Consider the following 16,659-nt stretch of genomic DNA (forward strand, 5'->3'; position numbering starts at 1 on the left):
TTGGGGCCTGAGCTCCAATTCTTCTCTGTCTTCCCCAGGCAGCTTCTTTCTACTGTAATAAAATGGGCTTCTCCCCCTTGGCCTACCGGGGGCTGGAGACCGGCTCCAGGGAGGTGGCATCCCACGTGGTGAAACAAGGCAAGGTGAGTGCCTTCTAAACTGTCCAGGAAAGACTTTGGACACTCCCCTCCCCTTTCCACCATGTGATTTTTTTGGGTCAATTCTCTCCTCTATCTGGACCTCAGTTTCCAGATTTAATGAGAATATATTTCAAGTGAAGTATCTTACAAACATTAAAGTGTTATGAAATAGAAGCTACTGGTATAATAGAAATAAAATGAAGTGGTTGGAGTGGCTCAATCAGTTGATTAATAAACATTTATTAATCACCTACTGCATGCTAGGCACTATGCTACGTGCTGGAGATATGAAGACAAAAATGAAGTGGTTCCTGCCCTCACAAAACTTACCATCTAGCAGATGATTTCTAAGGTCCCAGTGAAGCCTTCAAGGTCCACTTCAAGTTCATCTCCTCCAAGAAGTCTCTGCTCCTCTCTAAACTCTTACACTTACCATCTGTCCTGGATTATTAACCCCTTTCAGTTATCAACTATGCCTGGGTGTGTAACCCTGATTCTGTCCTGAGTCTTTTTCTATGTCTTTCTGTCTCTCTGTCTCTCTGTCTCTCTGTCTCTCTGTCTCTGTCTCTGTCTCTGTCTCTGTCTCTGTCTCTCTCTCTCTCTCTCTCTCTCTCTCTCTCTCTCTGTGTGTGTGTGTGTGTCTTTCTCTCTCTCATTCTCTCTCCCCCCCTCATTCTCTTCCCCCCTTTCTCCCTCTCTATAGAGATAATCCCCAGACTCCCCATCTCTCTCCTGAGCTCCAGTACTGTCTTTCAAATCATCTGATGTGGAGCACCATTTTGATGCCCTGTAGGCATCTCCAACTTTGCATCCCCAAATGGAACTCATTATCTTTCTTTCTAAACCCACTCACCGGGGTGGCTAGGTGGAGCAGTGGATAGAGCACCAGCCCTGGAGTCAGGAGTACCTGAGTCTGAATCCAGCCTCAGAAACTTAATAATTACCTAGCTGTGTGGCCTTGGGCAAGTCACTTAACCCCATTGCCTTGCAAAAACAAAACAAAAACTAAACCCACTCACCTATTTCCAGATTCTAAAAACTGGACTCAGTCTCAACTTTTTGCTCTTTCTCATCTCCCACTCCCACAGCCAATTGCATGCCAAATCATGTTGGTTCCACCTCCTAAATGAGTCTCTCATCAGTCCTATCTCACTACTCATGTGGCCATCTAATATGGTGACCACCCAATATGGTGGCCACTTAATATGGTGGCCTCCTAATTGTTCTTCCTGACTTCAGTTTCTCCTTTCTCAATTTTCTACCAAACTGGGAAGGTGATTTTTCTAAAACCTGACCATGGTATCCTCCTGTCCAAAAAGCTCTAAGTAGCGCCCTATGGCCTCTGGAATTAAACATACGGATTCCTCTGTTCAGGCCAAGGGTGGGGAAACATTTTTCTGCCAAGGGTCAAAATTGAAAAATTAGCCTGCTATATTTGATCAAACATTCAATTAATTCACCCCTAAAAAGCTTCTAGATTTACTGAATTTTGAGTTCCGCCTGAAGTTCCCTTGGCAACACCAGACCACCTGATTTCTTGGGCTTAATATGGCACTTAGCCTTGTCGTTCCCCATCTTCTACAATCTGGTTGACCTTAATTTTCCAGACTAATTTCAATTATTCATCTCCCCCGCATCCAGTGGCATTCTGCATTTCACCCAGACTGATCTTTCGCATAAATGACATTAGCTACCTTGAAGATGCTGTTCCTGATTTTTCCATTTGCTAGTTTCCTCCCCAATCACTTGTTATTTATTTTGTAAATTAATAATAATAATGGAAAATATTAACCTAGTGCCAACTATGTACATTTTGTAATTACTATTTCATTTGTCCTTGCTCCAAATCAGGGAGGAAGGTACTATTATTAAACCCAAGATATTATGTAAAACAGAAGCTAAGTGACTTGATCAGGTTCACCCAGCTAGGAAGCATCTGAGGCTAGTTTTGAACTCAGGTCTTTATAATTCTAGTTCTGGTACTTTATATATCCTTCTCTTTGAAAATGTTGTATTGCACCTGTAGAATATCACTTTTCTATTGCTATTCCCAGCACCTAGCACAGGGATTAGCACACAAAAGAAGTTTAATAAGTGTTTATTCATTGAATTCATCTCCTGCTTCCGTGCCTTTGCCAAGGCTGCCTCCCATGCCTGAAGTGCTCTCCTTGATTTTTATTTCTTGGAATCCCTTGTTTCCTTTAGAGCTCAGCTCAGGTGCTGCTTCCTCCCATAGTCCTTTGCTGAACTACCACTTTATTTGTGTTTTACCTCCTTCATGAAATTTCTTTGTTTACCTTCAATATATTTGTAGTTATATTTCCTTATCTTACAATTCCAGGGATTAAATTTCTGATAATAGAGCTATGTGTGATATAGGGAATTCTTGGAATTCCTAGTTTTCTTTAAAGGCTAAGCTCAAGTTTTATTTTCCTCACCATCACCAACCCATTACCAAAACCAGCACCAGCACCAGCACCAGCACCATCAACACACTATCACCAGTAAATTACCAACAACACCAACATCAACACCATAGTCATTAGCATCACCATCACCATCACCATCAACACCATCACCATCACCATCACCATCACCATCACCAATAGAATACCATCACCATCACAACACTGTTACTGACACCAATACAATATCAACACAATACTATCACCATAATCAATATCATTACCAACACCATCATGACATCAACATCATCACCATCACCAATACCATCACCACCACCAATAGAATACCATCACCATCACAACACTGTTACTGACACCAAAACCATCACTATCACCACCAGCAACATCCCTACTACTACCAATACTAACACCACTACCAATAAATTCCTGATACCAACACAACAATATCATCATCACCATCACCACCAATACACTACCAACGCAATGCCATCATCGTCACCAACATCAACACCAATATTATCAACATCACCAGCATTATCCCTACCAACAGCAACACCAACACTATTACCAATACCATTACCATCATTCATGATCATCAATATCTACACAACACCCATCAGTATCACCAAAACCATTACAGACAACAACACTCACCATCACCAACATATATACCCCCCAGCAGATTGTAAACTCCTGGGTCAAATGTTTTCTTTTCATATTTGTATACCTAGAACCTAGCATAGTTCTTGGCGTATTGTTGGTGCTTTAAAATGTTTGTTGAATCTGTCTCACTAGTCTGGGAGGTCCTTGGAAATTGGGATTATTTTTTATGATCCCCTGCACCTCTTCTAGCTTTCCTGATACACACCTAGGGATATAAGTGCTCAGTGCAGAGCCCTAATTGACTAGAACTTTTGCAGAGGGAAGGCCGAAGTTTGGGGGGAAGAGCTTTTAGATGGTTTTTGGGCACATTGCCCACAGCCTCCAGGGGAGAGTGAGGATTGATGTTGGTGGAGTTCAAACATATTCTCTGACTCCATCTGCAACTTCTGCTGCTCACATGGCAATGAGGGAAGATGGGGTCTGAAACCACACTGTTGTTTTCCTCTCTTTCTTTGCCTAGATTATATTCATCTTCTCATCAGCTCTCAATCCTGGAAACAAAGGTGAGGGAATCCCATTGTCCTAGGCCCAGAGTCTTGGCGGGGAAAGGAATGGAGTGGGCAGAGAGTTTGGGGAGGAGGCTGAAATCCAAGAAGGATCATGAAGGCTAAGTGGTCATGGGTGTTCTCTTCCTTTCTTCACACAGAGATGGGTGACCACCTGGTAAAACATGGCGATGGCGTGAAGGACATCTCCTTTGAGGTGGAAGACTGTGACTACATTGTTCAGGTGAGTGAAGGATGGAATCCTTTACACATTCTAAGCCTCTATTTCTTCATCTGTAAAATAGGAACCATAATATCTGGCCTTCACAGGGTGGCACAGAGGAGTCAAAAAGTTCCAGATTCAGCTCTGACTTCTGGCCTCTGACATATGTTGATCATGTGATTCTGGTATAATCCTAGTCAGTAAGTTCTGGAACTATAGAGAAAGGCAAAAACATTGTCCTCAAGGAATTCACCTTCTAATGGGGGAACAGCTTGCAAATAATAGTGTACATACAAGATATATATAAAGGCAACTAGATGTCTCCTTAGTGAATAGAGTTTAGGGCCTGGAGTTAGGAAGACCTGAGTTCAAATCTGGCTTTAGACATGTACTAGTGAGGCAGCTAGGTGACGCAGTGGATAAAGCACCAGCCCTGGAGTCAGGAGTACCTGGGTTCAAATCCGGCCTCAGACACTTAATAATTACCTAGCTGTGTGGCCTTGGGCAAGCCACTTAACCCCATTTGCCTTGCAAAAACCTAAAAAAAAAATGTACAAAAAAAAATGTAGGCATGTACTAGTTGTGTGACTCTGGGCAAGTTTACCCAACTGTGATAAGAACTAGAGAAGAAAATGTCAAACTACTCTGCCTAGAAAATCCCAAATAGGGCCACAAAGAATTGGACACAATTTAAACAATTGAACAACAAAAGACAGATACAGGGTAGATAGAAGGTAATCTCAGAGGAAGGGTATTAACATTCAAGAGAGATGGGGAAAAGCCAAAAGTGAGATTTGAGCTGACTCTTGAAGGAAGTCAAGGATGTACGTGGAGATGAGGCGGGAGAGCATTCTAGGCAAGGGGAATAGTCAGGCAAAAGAATGGAGGTGGGATTAGTCATGAGTGAGGAATAGATAGCAGACTAGTGTCTTTGGGTCATGGAATCCATGGAGGGAAGTAAAGTATCAGAAGATAAGGAAGGTAGAAAGGGTCCTTTGGATTTTATATTTGACCTTAGAGATAATAGAGGATTGAGCAATTTGGTAATTCGTTAAAGACTAAAAGTTTCTATATCAGATTGCTTACTGTCTCAGGGAGGAGGTTGGGGAAGGAAGGAGGTAGGGAATAGAATCTGGTACTCAAAATTTTGAAAATATTTAAAAATTGTTTTCATGTAAAATTGGGGAAATATATAATTTTATTATATATCATAAATATATATTATAAAAATAAAATTTTATGTAGTATAAATATATAATTATATCATATCATAAATAGGTAGTATGTAAATAAAACTTTCTATTTTATATTATAAATATATATATTATATACATAAAAATATATTATGAATATATAAATATAAAAAGCATATATAAATAAAATATTATGTAAAAAGATAATAAGATACAGAGAAAGTGATGCCTTACAATGTAGATAGAGTTTCTCCTGGAAAGTTTGTCTTCCCAATGAAATCACTAGGTCAGCGCCCCCACCACACCCATCTTGCTGTTCCCTCAATACCTATTCCACAAGGCTGTCATAAGGCTCAAATGAGATATCATCTTTAGGGCCCTTGGTACATTTTAAAGTGTAAGTAATTAATGTTATAAATTCAAGTTGTTAACATTATTTATCTTTTTTTTTTATTATTCCTGTATCTTTGGAACATCCCAGAATGACCTGAGCCCTGAGTTGAATGAGCAGCTCTGTCTGAATCAAGGGCCCCTCCTAGTCAGAAGGTCCTATTTCTCTTGGGGGAGAAGGGTCCCAGGCAGGGCTACGTTGGGAGATGGGGAGAAGCAGCCATTTCCATGAGGTTCTGTGTGAGGGTTGGATGGAGGACAGGAAAGCTGACCTGAATCTGCTGTTTGGTAGTGGTTAGTCCTAGGCCAGGTTATGGGCTAGATCAGAGAGTAGCCAGATTCTCAAGGAGAGCCCTTTCCTCTCTAATGTAGAAAGCCCGGGAAAGAGGTGCCATTATTGTGAAGGAGCCATGGGTAGAAGAGGACAAGTTTGGAAAGGTGAAATTTGCCGTACTGCAAACGGTGAGTATAAGCTAAGCCCTGCCCCCTGGGCAGTCAGACCCTTCCTCATTCGTGACCCCATGACCCATAACCCTCAGTTGGAAATCCCTCTCTTCTGTCCTCACTGTCCATCAGGATGGTGGGGGAGGTAGCATTGGAACCCAAGTTCTCTCTCACTCATCCCCATTCTAGGACTTCAGCCAGAGATGTAACTAGGGTAGGGCAACTGGACCTTTGTCCCAGTTTGTCCAGCTTAGAGGGTGCTGACATAACTAGCAATCCAGCATCTGGAGAAACAAGAGTCTGGCATTTATATGAAATCAATCAACAAGCTTCGGTAAAATACCTACTATGTGCCAGAACCTGTAGGATTCAGAGTCCAAAGTGAAACTCTTTGCTCTTGAGATTATATCCTACCAGATAAACCTCCTCCTTCACTTTCTTCTGTTCCTCTTGCCTTCCCATCATCAACCAGATCCCTGGGCTATTTAAGGGTTTCTACTTCTCTCTCAACTGAGGTTACCTTTGTGGTTGGCACAAAAATTTCTATTTAGATAGAGCTTTGCTTTTCTGTCTTATAGATAGGAAGTTCTCATTAATATGTGACCTCAATCCCACCTGCTGCCTACTCCTCCTTGTTCTGTTTTCAAGGGGAAATGTGGGTGTCTAGACATTTCTTCCACTAACCATAACCCAGAGGGCTACTGGGAAGTTCTGGGTGGGAGCCCCAGCAGCACCCTCTTTCCCTAAATTTGCCAAGTCAAAGTTGGGGCAAAGAGGAGAAAGTAGAGCCCAGATCAGAGTGGTGTGGATCTGAGGGCTTCTGAGGAATCAGGGTCACTTCCTTCAGAGGGATTAAATCCAATGGGGTGTTGGGGTTGCTTTCTTGTGCCCACAGTATGGAGATACCACACACACCCTGGTGGAGAAACTGAATTATACTGGACCTTTCCTGCCTGGCTTTGAGGCCCCTCGCTTCCAAGACCCCTTGCTCCCAAAGCTGTGAGTGCCCCTCTCTCCTTCCCTGCCCTATCTCCTGGGGCCAAGATTCATTCTTACAAAGGGAGAATCAAATTCTTAACTGGGATTCTGTGAGTTTTGTTTTTTTCATATTCTGAGAACTATTTCAATATATAGTGATTTCTTCCACATTATGACTTTCTTCATTGGAGTTTTAAAATATCTCCATTTGGCATAAGACATTAAATGGGAATTTTTTTTTAAAGTTTTGCTGAAGTCACAGACAACATAGAAAGGCTAGCAGATGAGATCGAAAAAATTTAGAAATTCAGAAATGCATAAAATATATGTATTGTATAATATCAGTATATTTTATCTTCTAATACCATAATGATTCACACTTCTCTTGTACAAAGGGAGAGTCAAAATTTCTTGCTTGAATTTTCCAGAGGGGGCAAGGGGCGGGGCATGCCCCTAATTCCCAAGATCTGGAAGAGATAATTGTAATTGATTTCCATTGTCATTCTGTGTGATTTATTGTATATACTTAAAAACAGGACTCTGGGAAAGAATCCACTGGCTTCAGCAGAATGCCAAAGGGGACCATAACCTAAAAGGGTTCAATCTACACGGATTCTCTCTTTAGCTTGGACTCTGATAGTTCTCCTTCATGACTGGGGCAAACACTGTTAGCAAACATATTCTTCCTCATTTGATGTTAGGATACTGGGTCTAGGATTAGAAGGAATCTTAGAGACCAAAGTAGTCCAACTCTCCTTTGAAAGATAAGGAAACTGAGATAAAAAGCATTAAATGACTTGCCCAGGATCACGTAGCTAGGAAGTGTCTGAGGCTAGATTTGAATTCAGGATGATGAGTCTTCCTGACTCCAGGCCCAACTTACTATCCACTGGATAATTGAATATGATGAGGCACAGTCTGGGAGTTTTGGGGTGCCAGCTATGGGGAGAGTGACTGAGATAAAAATGAATTCATTCATTCTCCAAATAAGGGAGCTTTGTTCCAAGAGCTAAATGGAATCACCTAAGGGGAGCAGAGAGTGCTCTCTGGAGGTTCAGAGGTCAGTTGAATAAATACTCATTGAATTGAAATAATTGGGTCTCAGTTTCCCCATTGGTAAATGAAGAGAATGGACCACATGTTCTCTGAGGTCCCTTCCAATTCTGACATTCTAGGTTTTCCTGACTCCAAGCTAAAGGCTGGGGCTGGATAACTGTTCCATCCCTCTCCTATTTCCCTTCCTTCTCCAGGCCAGACTGCAAATTGCTTATGATTGATCATGTTGTGGGGAATCAGCCTGACCAGGAGATGGTGCCTGCAGCAGATTGGTGAGTAGAGTGGGGTGGATCTCCTGAATTTTTATCATCTATAGCAATTAGGGCTCAGACCCAAACTTTTGCTCCAGCCCATCTTCTCTAGATTTTAAATGGAGAAAATAGAAGTGTAAAGTAGTGTGTTTGCTATCCTCCCATTTCTCCACCCATTCTGCCAATAATCTATCCATTTATCCACCCATCCACCTATCTGCCAACTCATCCATTTACCCATCTATCTGCCAGTCATCTAACTATACATCCAGCTTTCCCTCCATCCATCCACCCATCTATCTGCCAATCATCTATCTATACATTCAGCTATCCACCTATCTATCCATCCCTCAATTTACTCATTCATTCTACAACTATCTGTGGGGGCCTATTTGTGCTTGAAGATGGAGAGCCTTCCTCTTCTCAGGAAACTTGACCTCATTCCAGCCTCTCTAACCCCTAGCTCTCTGGTTCTCTGGGCAAGAACTATATCACTTAGAGGGGTAGTTAGATGGTACAGTGGGTAGGGTGCCAGACTGAAGTCAGGAGGACCTGAATTCAAATCCAACCTCAGACATTTACTAGCTATGTGACCTTGGGCAAGTCTCTTCACCCTGATTGCCTCACATCCAGGACCATCTCCTGTCATCCTGATTCATATCTGGTCACTGAACCCAGATGACTCCAAAGGAGAAAATGAGGCTGGGGACTTAGCCCAGTCCTCCCTCCCTCCAATTCAATTCATGTGCTTGTTATGGCATCACCTCCCTGATGGCATGGGCTTCTTTGAGAACAAAGGACAAACACCAACAGCAACAAGTCACTTAGAGAACTATGCTGCATTTGGAGCCTCCCATAATGCCAGCGGCAGGACCAGAAGAACAGTCACTCAGCCAACCCTTAATATGAAACGAGTCCATTGGAGAGAGGCATAGGAACTCTAGGAGGGCAGCCAGAAGGAAAGAGATTTTCCTCAACTCTTGCAGATTTATAATCTAGTTTGAGAAATGAATGCTATCCACCCATGAAAAACAACTTAAAAATAGCCTCAAAGGGCTGAAGGCACATAGAGAAATAGAATATTAAGAAGCAAATCAGAGAAGGATGAGGCACTCAATGAGCTGGTCTAGGGGAAAGAACACTGGATCAGAAGACCTGGGTTCAAATTCTGACCTTGCAACTGACTCTGATGACCTTAAACAACTCAAACAATCTCTCAGAACCTCAATTTCTTCATCTGTTAACTGAAGAATTATAGATTTAGATCTAGAAGGAAATTCAGAGGTCATCTAGTCCAGTCCTCTCTCTCTCTCTCTCTCTCTCTCTCTCTCTCTCTCTCTCTCTCTTTTAGTTTTTTTGCAAGGCAAATGGGGTTAAGTGGTTTGCCCAAGGCCACACAGCTAGGTAATTATTAAGTGTCTGAGACTGGATTTGAACCCAGGTACTCCTGACTCCAGGGCCAGTGCTTTATCCACTGCACCACCTAGTCACCCCTCAGTCCCCTCTCTTTATATGTAAAGAAACTGAGGCTCCCGGAAGTAGGCCAGGTGACTTTCCCAAAGTCACTCAGGTAGTCAGTAGTGGGGCAAAAAGATATAAAGAACAGCTGAAAAAATTGATCTGTCGTCACTTTTATTGCCCTCCTCTGGATATTCTTCAGTTTGTCTGAGTCCTTTCTAAAATCTGACAACCGGGAACTGAACATACACACTTATCCTGAGGTGGGACTCTCACTTTCCTCTTAACATGATTTCTTCAAGCTCCAGTATTCCATATTTTAAGGAGACTCTCCCCTTCTAGTTCTGACATTTCCTGTTCTAATGTCCCTCCTAGCCTCGGACACTTGGCTCTTACTAGCTGTGTGACCTTGGGCAAGTCACTTCACTCTGCCTCTCATCCAGGGCCATCTCCAGTTGTTCTGAATGATATTTGGTCACTGGATTCAGAAGACTCAAGAAAGTGAGGCTGGTGACTTAGTACAGCCCCTCCTCACTCAAATCCAAATGACATCACCTTCCTGATGTTGTGGTCTTTTTCAAAAACTAAGGGCAAAATATTATATGGCTCCTCCTAGTCCTGGCATTCCCTGTTCTAAGACCTTTTCAGTTTAGAATTTTATATTTCAAGGCTCCTCCCAGCTCTGACCTTCAATGCTCTAAGGATCCTTCCACCTTCTGAAAATCCTATTCTAAGCATTTATGGATGTTCGGAGTCAATTCATAGTTTATAGAACCTTAACTAGGGTGACATGTGGCCTTTGCCACAGGACCCCAAAATCTAAAGGGCTGTGCCAGTACTTACTAAAACCATTTTGAGTATTTTTTTTATCAGCACTTAGCTAATAAGAATGATTTGTTAAAGATAGGAAGCCCCCAGATGGCACCTCTTCACTGATGGGAGCCTCTCAACAGGTGAGCTCTTGCCCATTCTGGTCCTGCCCAGCAAGGGCCTCCTCAGCATCAACCTTGGGCCAGCCCATAGCCTCTACCCATGGGAGGAGCTCATTGTTTCAAGGTCACCATCTCCTTGGTAGAGGATGAGATTTCAAGGTCTCTTCCAACCTTTACCCCAATTGATTTTAACTAGTGGAAAGCTCATCTTCTACTGTTCTCCCTGGCCCCTCTGGTTAAATTGCTAGTCATCCCTCTGGTCCCTCTCCAACAAATACTGACTGACTGCTCAGGAATCTGAGTTCTGTTTCCCCCCTTGAATGACTCTCCCAGGTACAAGAAGAACCTTATGTTTCACCGCTTCTGGTCCGTGGACGACAAGCAAGTCCACACAGAGTTCAGTTCCCTGCGATCCATTGTGATGGCCAATTACGAAGAGACCATCAAGATGCCCATCAATGAGCCTGCCATGGGCAGAAAGAAGTCGCAGATTCAGGTAACAAACTTGCCCTCCCCATGCCAAGAACAGTGTCAATCAGCAAGGCAGGGGACTGGAAGTAGTTGAGGCAACATGATGTTTCCGTAGGCCTGAATTTAAATACTAGGTGTGATAGATCAAGTCCCATAATCCTAAGATTTATGGATGGGAGGGATCTTAGAGATCCCTGAGTCAAAATCTCTCATTTCACAAATGAGAAAACTGAAGTTAAAGTGGTTTAAGTAGGGCGGCTAGGTGACTCCAACCCTGGAGTCAGGAGGACCTGAGTTCAAATGTGGCCTCAGACACTTAATAATGACCTAGCTGTGTGGCCTTGGGCAAGCCACTTAACCCCATTGCCTTGCAAAAAAAAACTAAAAAAAAAGTGCTTAAAGTAGATTGGAGAAAGGATTTGAGCTCAGCTCTTCCTGATTCTGAGCTCATTGTTCTATCCACTAGCTGCCTTCAAGTCCAACCTGTTCATTTTACAGATGAGCAAACTGAGGCCCAACAAAGTTAAGTCACTTAAAGTCTTATCTATAATAATATTCAAATGGTATTATAAAGTTTTCCAAGTGCCTATGGAGTATGATCTTTCAGCCTCTCAATCTTGTGAAAGTAGCTGTTCTAGGGATTTTTGTCCCCACTTTACTGATGTACAGAGCCTGGGGTGCCCTCCCAGAGGGAAGTCCCCTCCCAGAAATGACTTCCTTATCTTTATTTGTGTACTACTTGTGGCTTTTTAAAAAATATAATTGTATATTATCTTATTATCTTCCTATTAAACTGAGAGCTCCCTGAGGAGGAGGAATTGTCCTTTGCCTTTCACTCGGTTATACTTAATAAGTGTTTGTTAATTGACCAAGACTGGAAAAAGCTCAGTGACTGCCTGCCCCATGTCACTCGGGTAGCAGGCATCGGGTTTGGAATGCCAATCTAGAGCTTCCCACTGCCATGTACATTACCATGTGTCTTCTTGAGCCTCAATTTCTCATCTTTCAAATGGGGTGAAGCACACCTTGCAAGGTTGCAGCTGGGATAAGGGATAGGCTAATGGAAGCAATGTTTAGCAAGCAGAGGGGCCAATTCCTTGCAGAAGACCAAAGGCAACTTTGGTATTTACAGAGTGTGGGTTTGGGAGTCTGAGACAGTGGATAGATTGCTTAGACTAAGAGCCAAGAAAATCTGGATTTAAATTCTACATCCAACACCAGCCATGTGACCTTGAACCAGTCTCTATGCTTCGATGAGTCTCAGTTTATTCATCTCTGAACCGCATGTACTAATGTCCTTCTTGGTACTGACCTCTCACAGGGCTGCCAAAGTCAGATAATGACTGTGAAGTCCTATGTAAACCTTAAAAGTCTATGTGAATAACAGTTATTATGGGAAAGGCATTGAGATCTGCATCTGACTACAACCTAGGAAAGAAGTGTAACTAAAAAATCTCTAAAGAGATTCAATGAAACAGAGAATAGTTCCACTAGAGATTCAGTAACTGGGGGGGGGGGTCACGCCATTGTACAGGTGAGTGGAGAATAACAAAGTGAGATTCAGAGACAGCCTTCTTGGAGGAAAAGTCTCAGTTGCCTCCAGTCCAAGTTAGAGCACTGACTTTGGACCTGCCATTTTTCTTCTCTGTCCCTTTCCAGGAATATGTGGATTATTATGGTGGAGCTGGGGTGCAGCACATTGCCATGTCAACCCCCGATATCATCTCTTCGGTAAGTGGGGAGCTGACCAGTCTGGTCTCCCCCTCTAATAATCCTCCAATAGGATTGCAGAGGGAAAGCAGATGGGAATTTTCCTATGGCTTGTGGGGATGGATGAGTGGTGTAATCAAAATGGGGCAGATGGCTGGGACTCCCAGGAACATGAGGTAAGATGGGGGTTTGGGTGAGGGGAGCAGGTGTCAGAACTGGGTGTCTTCCAACATAGGAGGGAAGTTGACCCAGTTTGGTTATGGGCTGGTTCTTCTGTCCCTCCTCACTACTTCCCCTTTCCTTCCTCCACCCCCAGGGGAATATAGTGAGACCTGGAGAGGGGAGAGATAGAATCAGCTGATTTTGGGGGTGGGGAGGAGGAGTTAAAATTAGATCTAGGTTGCTTTTTGGTACAGTAGGCAACTGGATGGTTCAGTGCTTAGAGTACCAGGCCTGGGGTCGGGAAGACACTAGCTGTGTGGCCCTGGGTCTGTAATTTAACTCTACCCCAGTTTCCTCATCTGTAAAATGAACTGGAGAAAGTAAGGGTAAACTCCTCCAGTATCTTTGCCAAGAAAATCCCAATTAGAAGAGTTGGAGATGATTGTAAACAACCAAACAACATCAGACAGTGCACTGAGGCCCATGGTTCAGATTCTGATGCTGACACTTATGTGTTATTTTGGTCATTCCATCGCCGCCGCCCCCCCCCATGTCTTGGGTAAAATGGGGAAGTTGAGTTTGATGGCATCTGAGGTCTCATCCTTCTGATTCTTTGGATTTAGCCTCAGCCTCTAGGTTGTGATTATGGACTGGTGGCAAGGAAAGGCAGAGGAAGGGAAAGGTAAGGGGAGGCTAGCACTCCTAATCTCATACTCTCCCTGCCAGATTACCCATCTGAGGGCTCGGGGCATGGAGTTCCTAAGTGTCCCTTCCACCTACTACAAGCAACTTCGGGAGGGGCTCAAATCTGCCAAGATCCAAGTGAAGGAGAGCATAGACATGCTGCAGGTAAATGATTCTCTGGCCCTGTGGGCTTCTCCTTCCCTTCCCATCCTATCACCCTAGTGCAGACTTTTCTAGCTATTCCAGGCAGTGTAGAGAAGATGATAGAATCATCATGGGCAACTTACCTTCTGGGAACAATAGACTGGTCTAGGGAGAAGTTGTTATGAGGAAGAAACACTCAAAAGATCACAAGGGGAAGCAGTTTGGTGGTGCAGTGGATAGAGTACCATCCCTGGAGTCAGGAGGACCTGAGTTCAAATTTACCCTCAGACACTTAATAATTGCCTAGTTGTGTGACTTTGGGCAAGTCACTTAACCCCATTACCTAAAATTAAAAGTAAAAAAAAATGATCACAAGGGGAAAGGCAATTTTTCCTGAGAAGAGACTACCCTGGAGGTCAACATAAGGAAGGGAAAGAAACTTTTCCAAGAATAAAGCATAGTAAAAAGAATGAGAAACGTGGGAGTTAAGATGATTTGCAGTTCAAATCCCAGTTCTGGCACTAGCTAGTTGAGTGACCTTGGGCAAGTCATGTCAAGCTCTCTGGGTCTCAGTTTCCTAATCTGTAAAATGAGGGGATTAGATTTATGGCCTGTAAACTAGGTTTCAGCAATCAACATTTACATTACTTCGGGCAGAGTACCCACAGGGTAAAGGTATATGAACAAAGGGAGAGGATGGATGGGAGGAAGGAAGGTTGAAGGAAGGAAGGAAGGAGGAAGGGAAGGAGGGAGGGAAGAAGGAAGGGAAGAGCTTCATTGCCCAACTGGAACTGGCTAGTTACTATCTATAAAGAACACGAGTTCATCTTATGTTTTGTGTTGCTGTTTTCCTATTCAATTCTAATGCACATTCTAACAGGGGAAAAAAATGGAGGAGGAAAAAAAGCATTATTGTGTATCCATGGTTTTCTGGGAAAGTTGCTCTTTCAGAAGCTGTTTTACAAGTCTTGGAAATAAATCTTTATTTAACAAAAAAGTTCACCTTGTCCAACCTCCTCATCTCATGGAAAGGGAAATAGAGCCCGGCAGATGTACAAAGTGAAGAGTTCATTGCTCCTTCAGTTATGTTCTAAGATGTTATGGCTTCACACTCAGGTCAGGGTCACTAACCAGTCTCGAGAGGATCATGGACTCAGCCCATTTTCCAGAGAAGGGACTCATCTTTGTTAAAACTCTCTATAATCGGAGAGGGGATTTTCTAGGAACAGGTGTCTGCGGCTCAGGAAACAAGATTCAGGTGGTGGTTACTGCCTTGAACAGAAGGCCAGAAAGCCTGGATTTGGCCTCCAGGGAGATCGCTCAGTCCATTCCATTGCTCTGAGAGCATCACCCCTTTCCCCACTCCACTTGGAGAGGGGTCTTCCCATCATTCCTTCTGTCTCATATTTTCCTATCTGTCCGGGGCAGGAATTGAAAATCCTGGTAGATTATGATGAGAAAGGATACTTGCTACAGATTTTCACCAAGCCCATTCAGGATCGGCCCACTGTCTTCCTGGAAGTGATCCAGCGTCATAACCACCAGGTGATCCAGAGGAGGGAATCGAGGGGCTGGGAGGAGAGGATAGAGTCCATACCATTTCGGCAAAAGGAGAGGGAGGGAAATGAACTAGCTCATATCTGGGGGAGGGGGGGTCAATTTTGACCCTGGATCCCTAAGCTGACTCTCCTCTTCTTTCTTTCTCATCCCTTCCCCTCCCTAAAGGGTTTTGGTGCTGGCAACTTCAACTCACTCTTTAAGGCCTTTGAGGAGGAGCAGAATATTCGGGGCAACCTCACAGACCTGGCTTTCAACGGTTTGGGTTTTGCCATGTAGGATGGGGTTGCTGTGACTCCTGCTCCTGGCCTAGACTAAGGGCTTAATGATTAAGCCCCTAGTTAATGGATTCCTGCCAATGGGCACCCCTTCACTGCCAAGCAGGTTGGATGGCACCTTGTTGGGGCAGCCCAGGACCCGGGCAGTGTCAAGGTCAGCCAGGGGCTAAGGGAAGCAATAAAGAACATTAGAGTGTGGCTGTGGAAAACTGAGTCTGGATTTTGTGTCGCTGTCCAAAGTATCTCCCTCACCCTACGTGGCCTGGCTTGCCAGCCTTGGGAAGTGGTGTGGGTGGGCAAAGGAAATCACTCTCCGCGCTGGAACTCAAGGGGTGGCTGTGTAGGGGCGCCAGGGAACCACTAGAGGTCAGCCTCGGACAAGGCAGCCAGGACTCCAGGAGGTCAGAGGGAGATTTAGGGAAAGTGGATGGGGACCTAGGTGAGGGAGGGGCAGAGGAACCCGACATCCACCCAGAGCAACACCCTAAGGTGCTCCCACCCTGGAGGAACTGTCCGAGGAGGCCAGAAACTCCCTTTCTCACCCACATCCGGCCTAATTAAAACCACAGATCCCTAGGACTTCAGACACTGGAGTTAGAAGTAGGGCAATGCTAGTAAATGTTTAACAAACAGCTCTCTTGCACAAAATAGACAAAACACGTTTTAAAATCTCTTTTGCAATATGACCATTTTCCCCATCCCTTTCTTAAGGCTAAAAGAGCAGAAAACAAACAAACAATGGAGCCTCAATGAGGAGTGAAACCTGTTTCCTATCTGAAAATACTCATACCAAAAATTAAATTGGAACTGGAGGTGGGGCCTTGCTAGTAAATGTTTAACACCCAGTTCTTTTGCACAAAATAGACAAAGCACAGTTAAAATCGAGTTGTCAATATGAACATTTGCTCCATCACTTTTTTTTTTTACGTTTTTGCAAGGCAAACGGGGTTAAGTGGCTTGCCCAAGGTCACACAGCTAGGTAATTATTAAGTGTCTGACACGGGATTTGAACCC

General features: G+C 43.7%; 1 protein-coding gene across 1 annotated transcript; it reads left to right on the forward strand.

Annotated features, from left to right (window-relative positions):
* The first annotated feature begins 17 nt into the window (after positions 1 to 17).
* HPD (4-hydroxyphenylpyruvate dioxygenase) lies at positions 18 to 15,869 on the forward strand. The gene is made up of 11 exons (XM_074205566.1): positions 18 to 143; positions 3,690 to 3,732; positions 3,876 to 3,958; positions 5,893 to 5,982; positions 6,860 to 6,963; positions 8,193 to 8,270; positions 10,973 to 11,135; positions 12,770 to 12,841; positions 13,709 to 13,831; positions 15,239 to 15,355; positions 15,536 to 15,869. The coding sequence occupies exons 1-11, from the start codon at positions 63 to 65 to the stop codon at positions 15,644 to 15,646; spliced, it is 1,065 nt and encodes a 354-aa protein (XP_074061667.1). The 5' UTR covers positions 18 to 62; the 3' UTR covers positions 15,647 to 15,869.
* The last annotated feature ends 790 nt before the right edge of the window (positions 15,870 to 16,659 follow it).

This window comes from Macrotis lagotis, chromosome X, assembly GCF_037893015.1.
Source record: "Macrotis lagotis isolate mMagLag1 chromosome X, bilby.v1.9.chrom.fasta, whole genome shotgun sequence".
In the NCBI taxonomy this organism is placed as follows: Eukaryota; Metazoa; Chordata; class Mammalia; order Peramelemorphia; family Peramelidae; genus Macrotis; species Macrotis lagotis.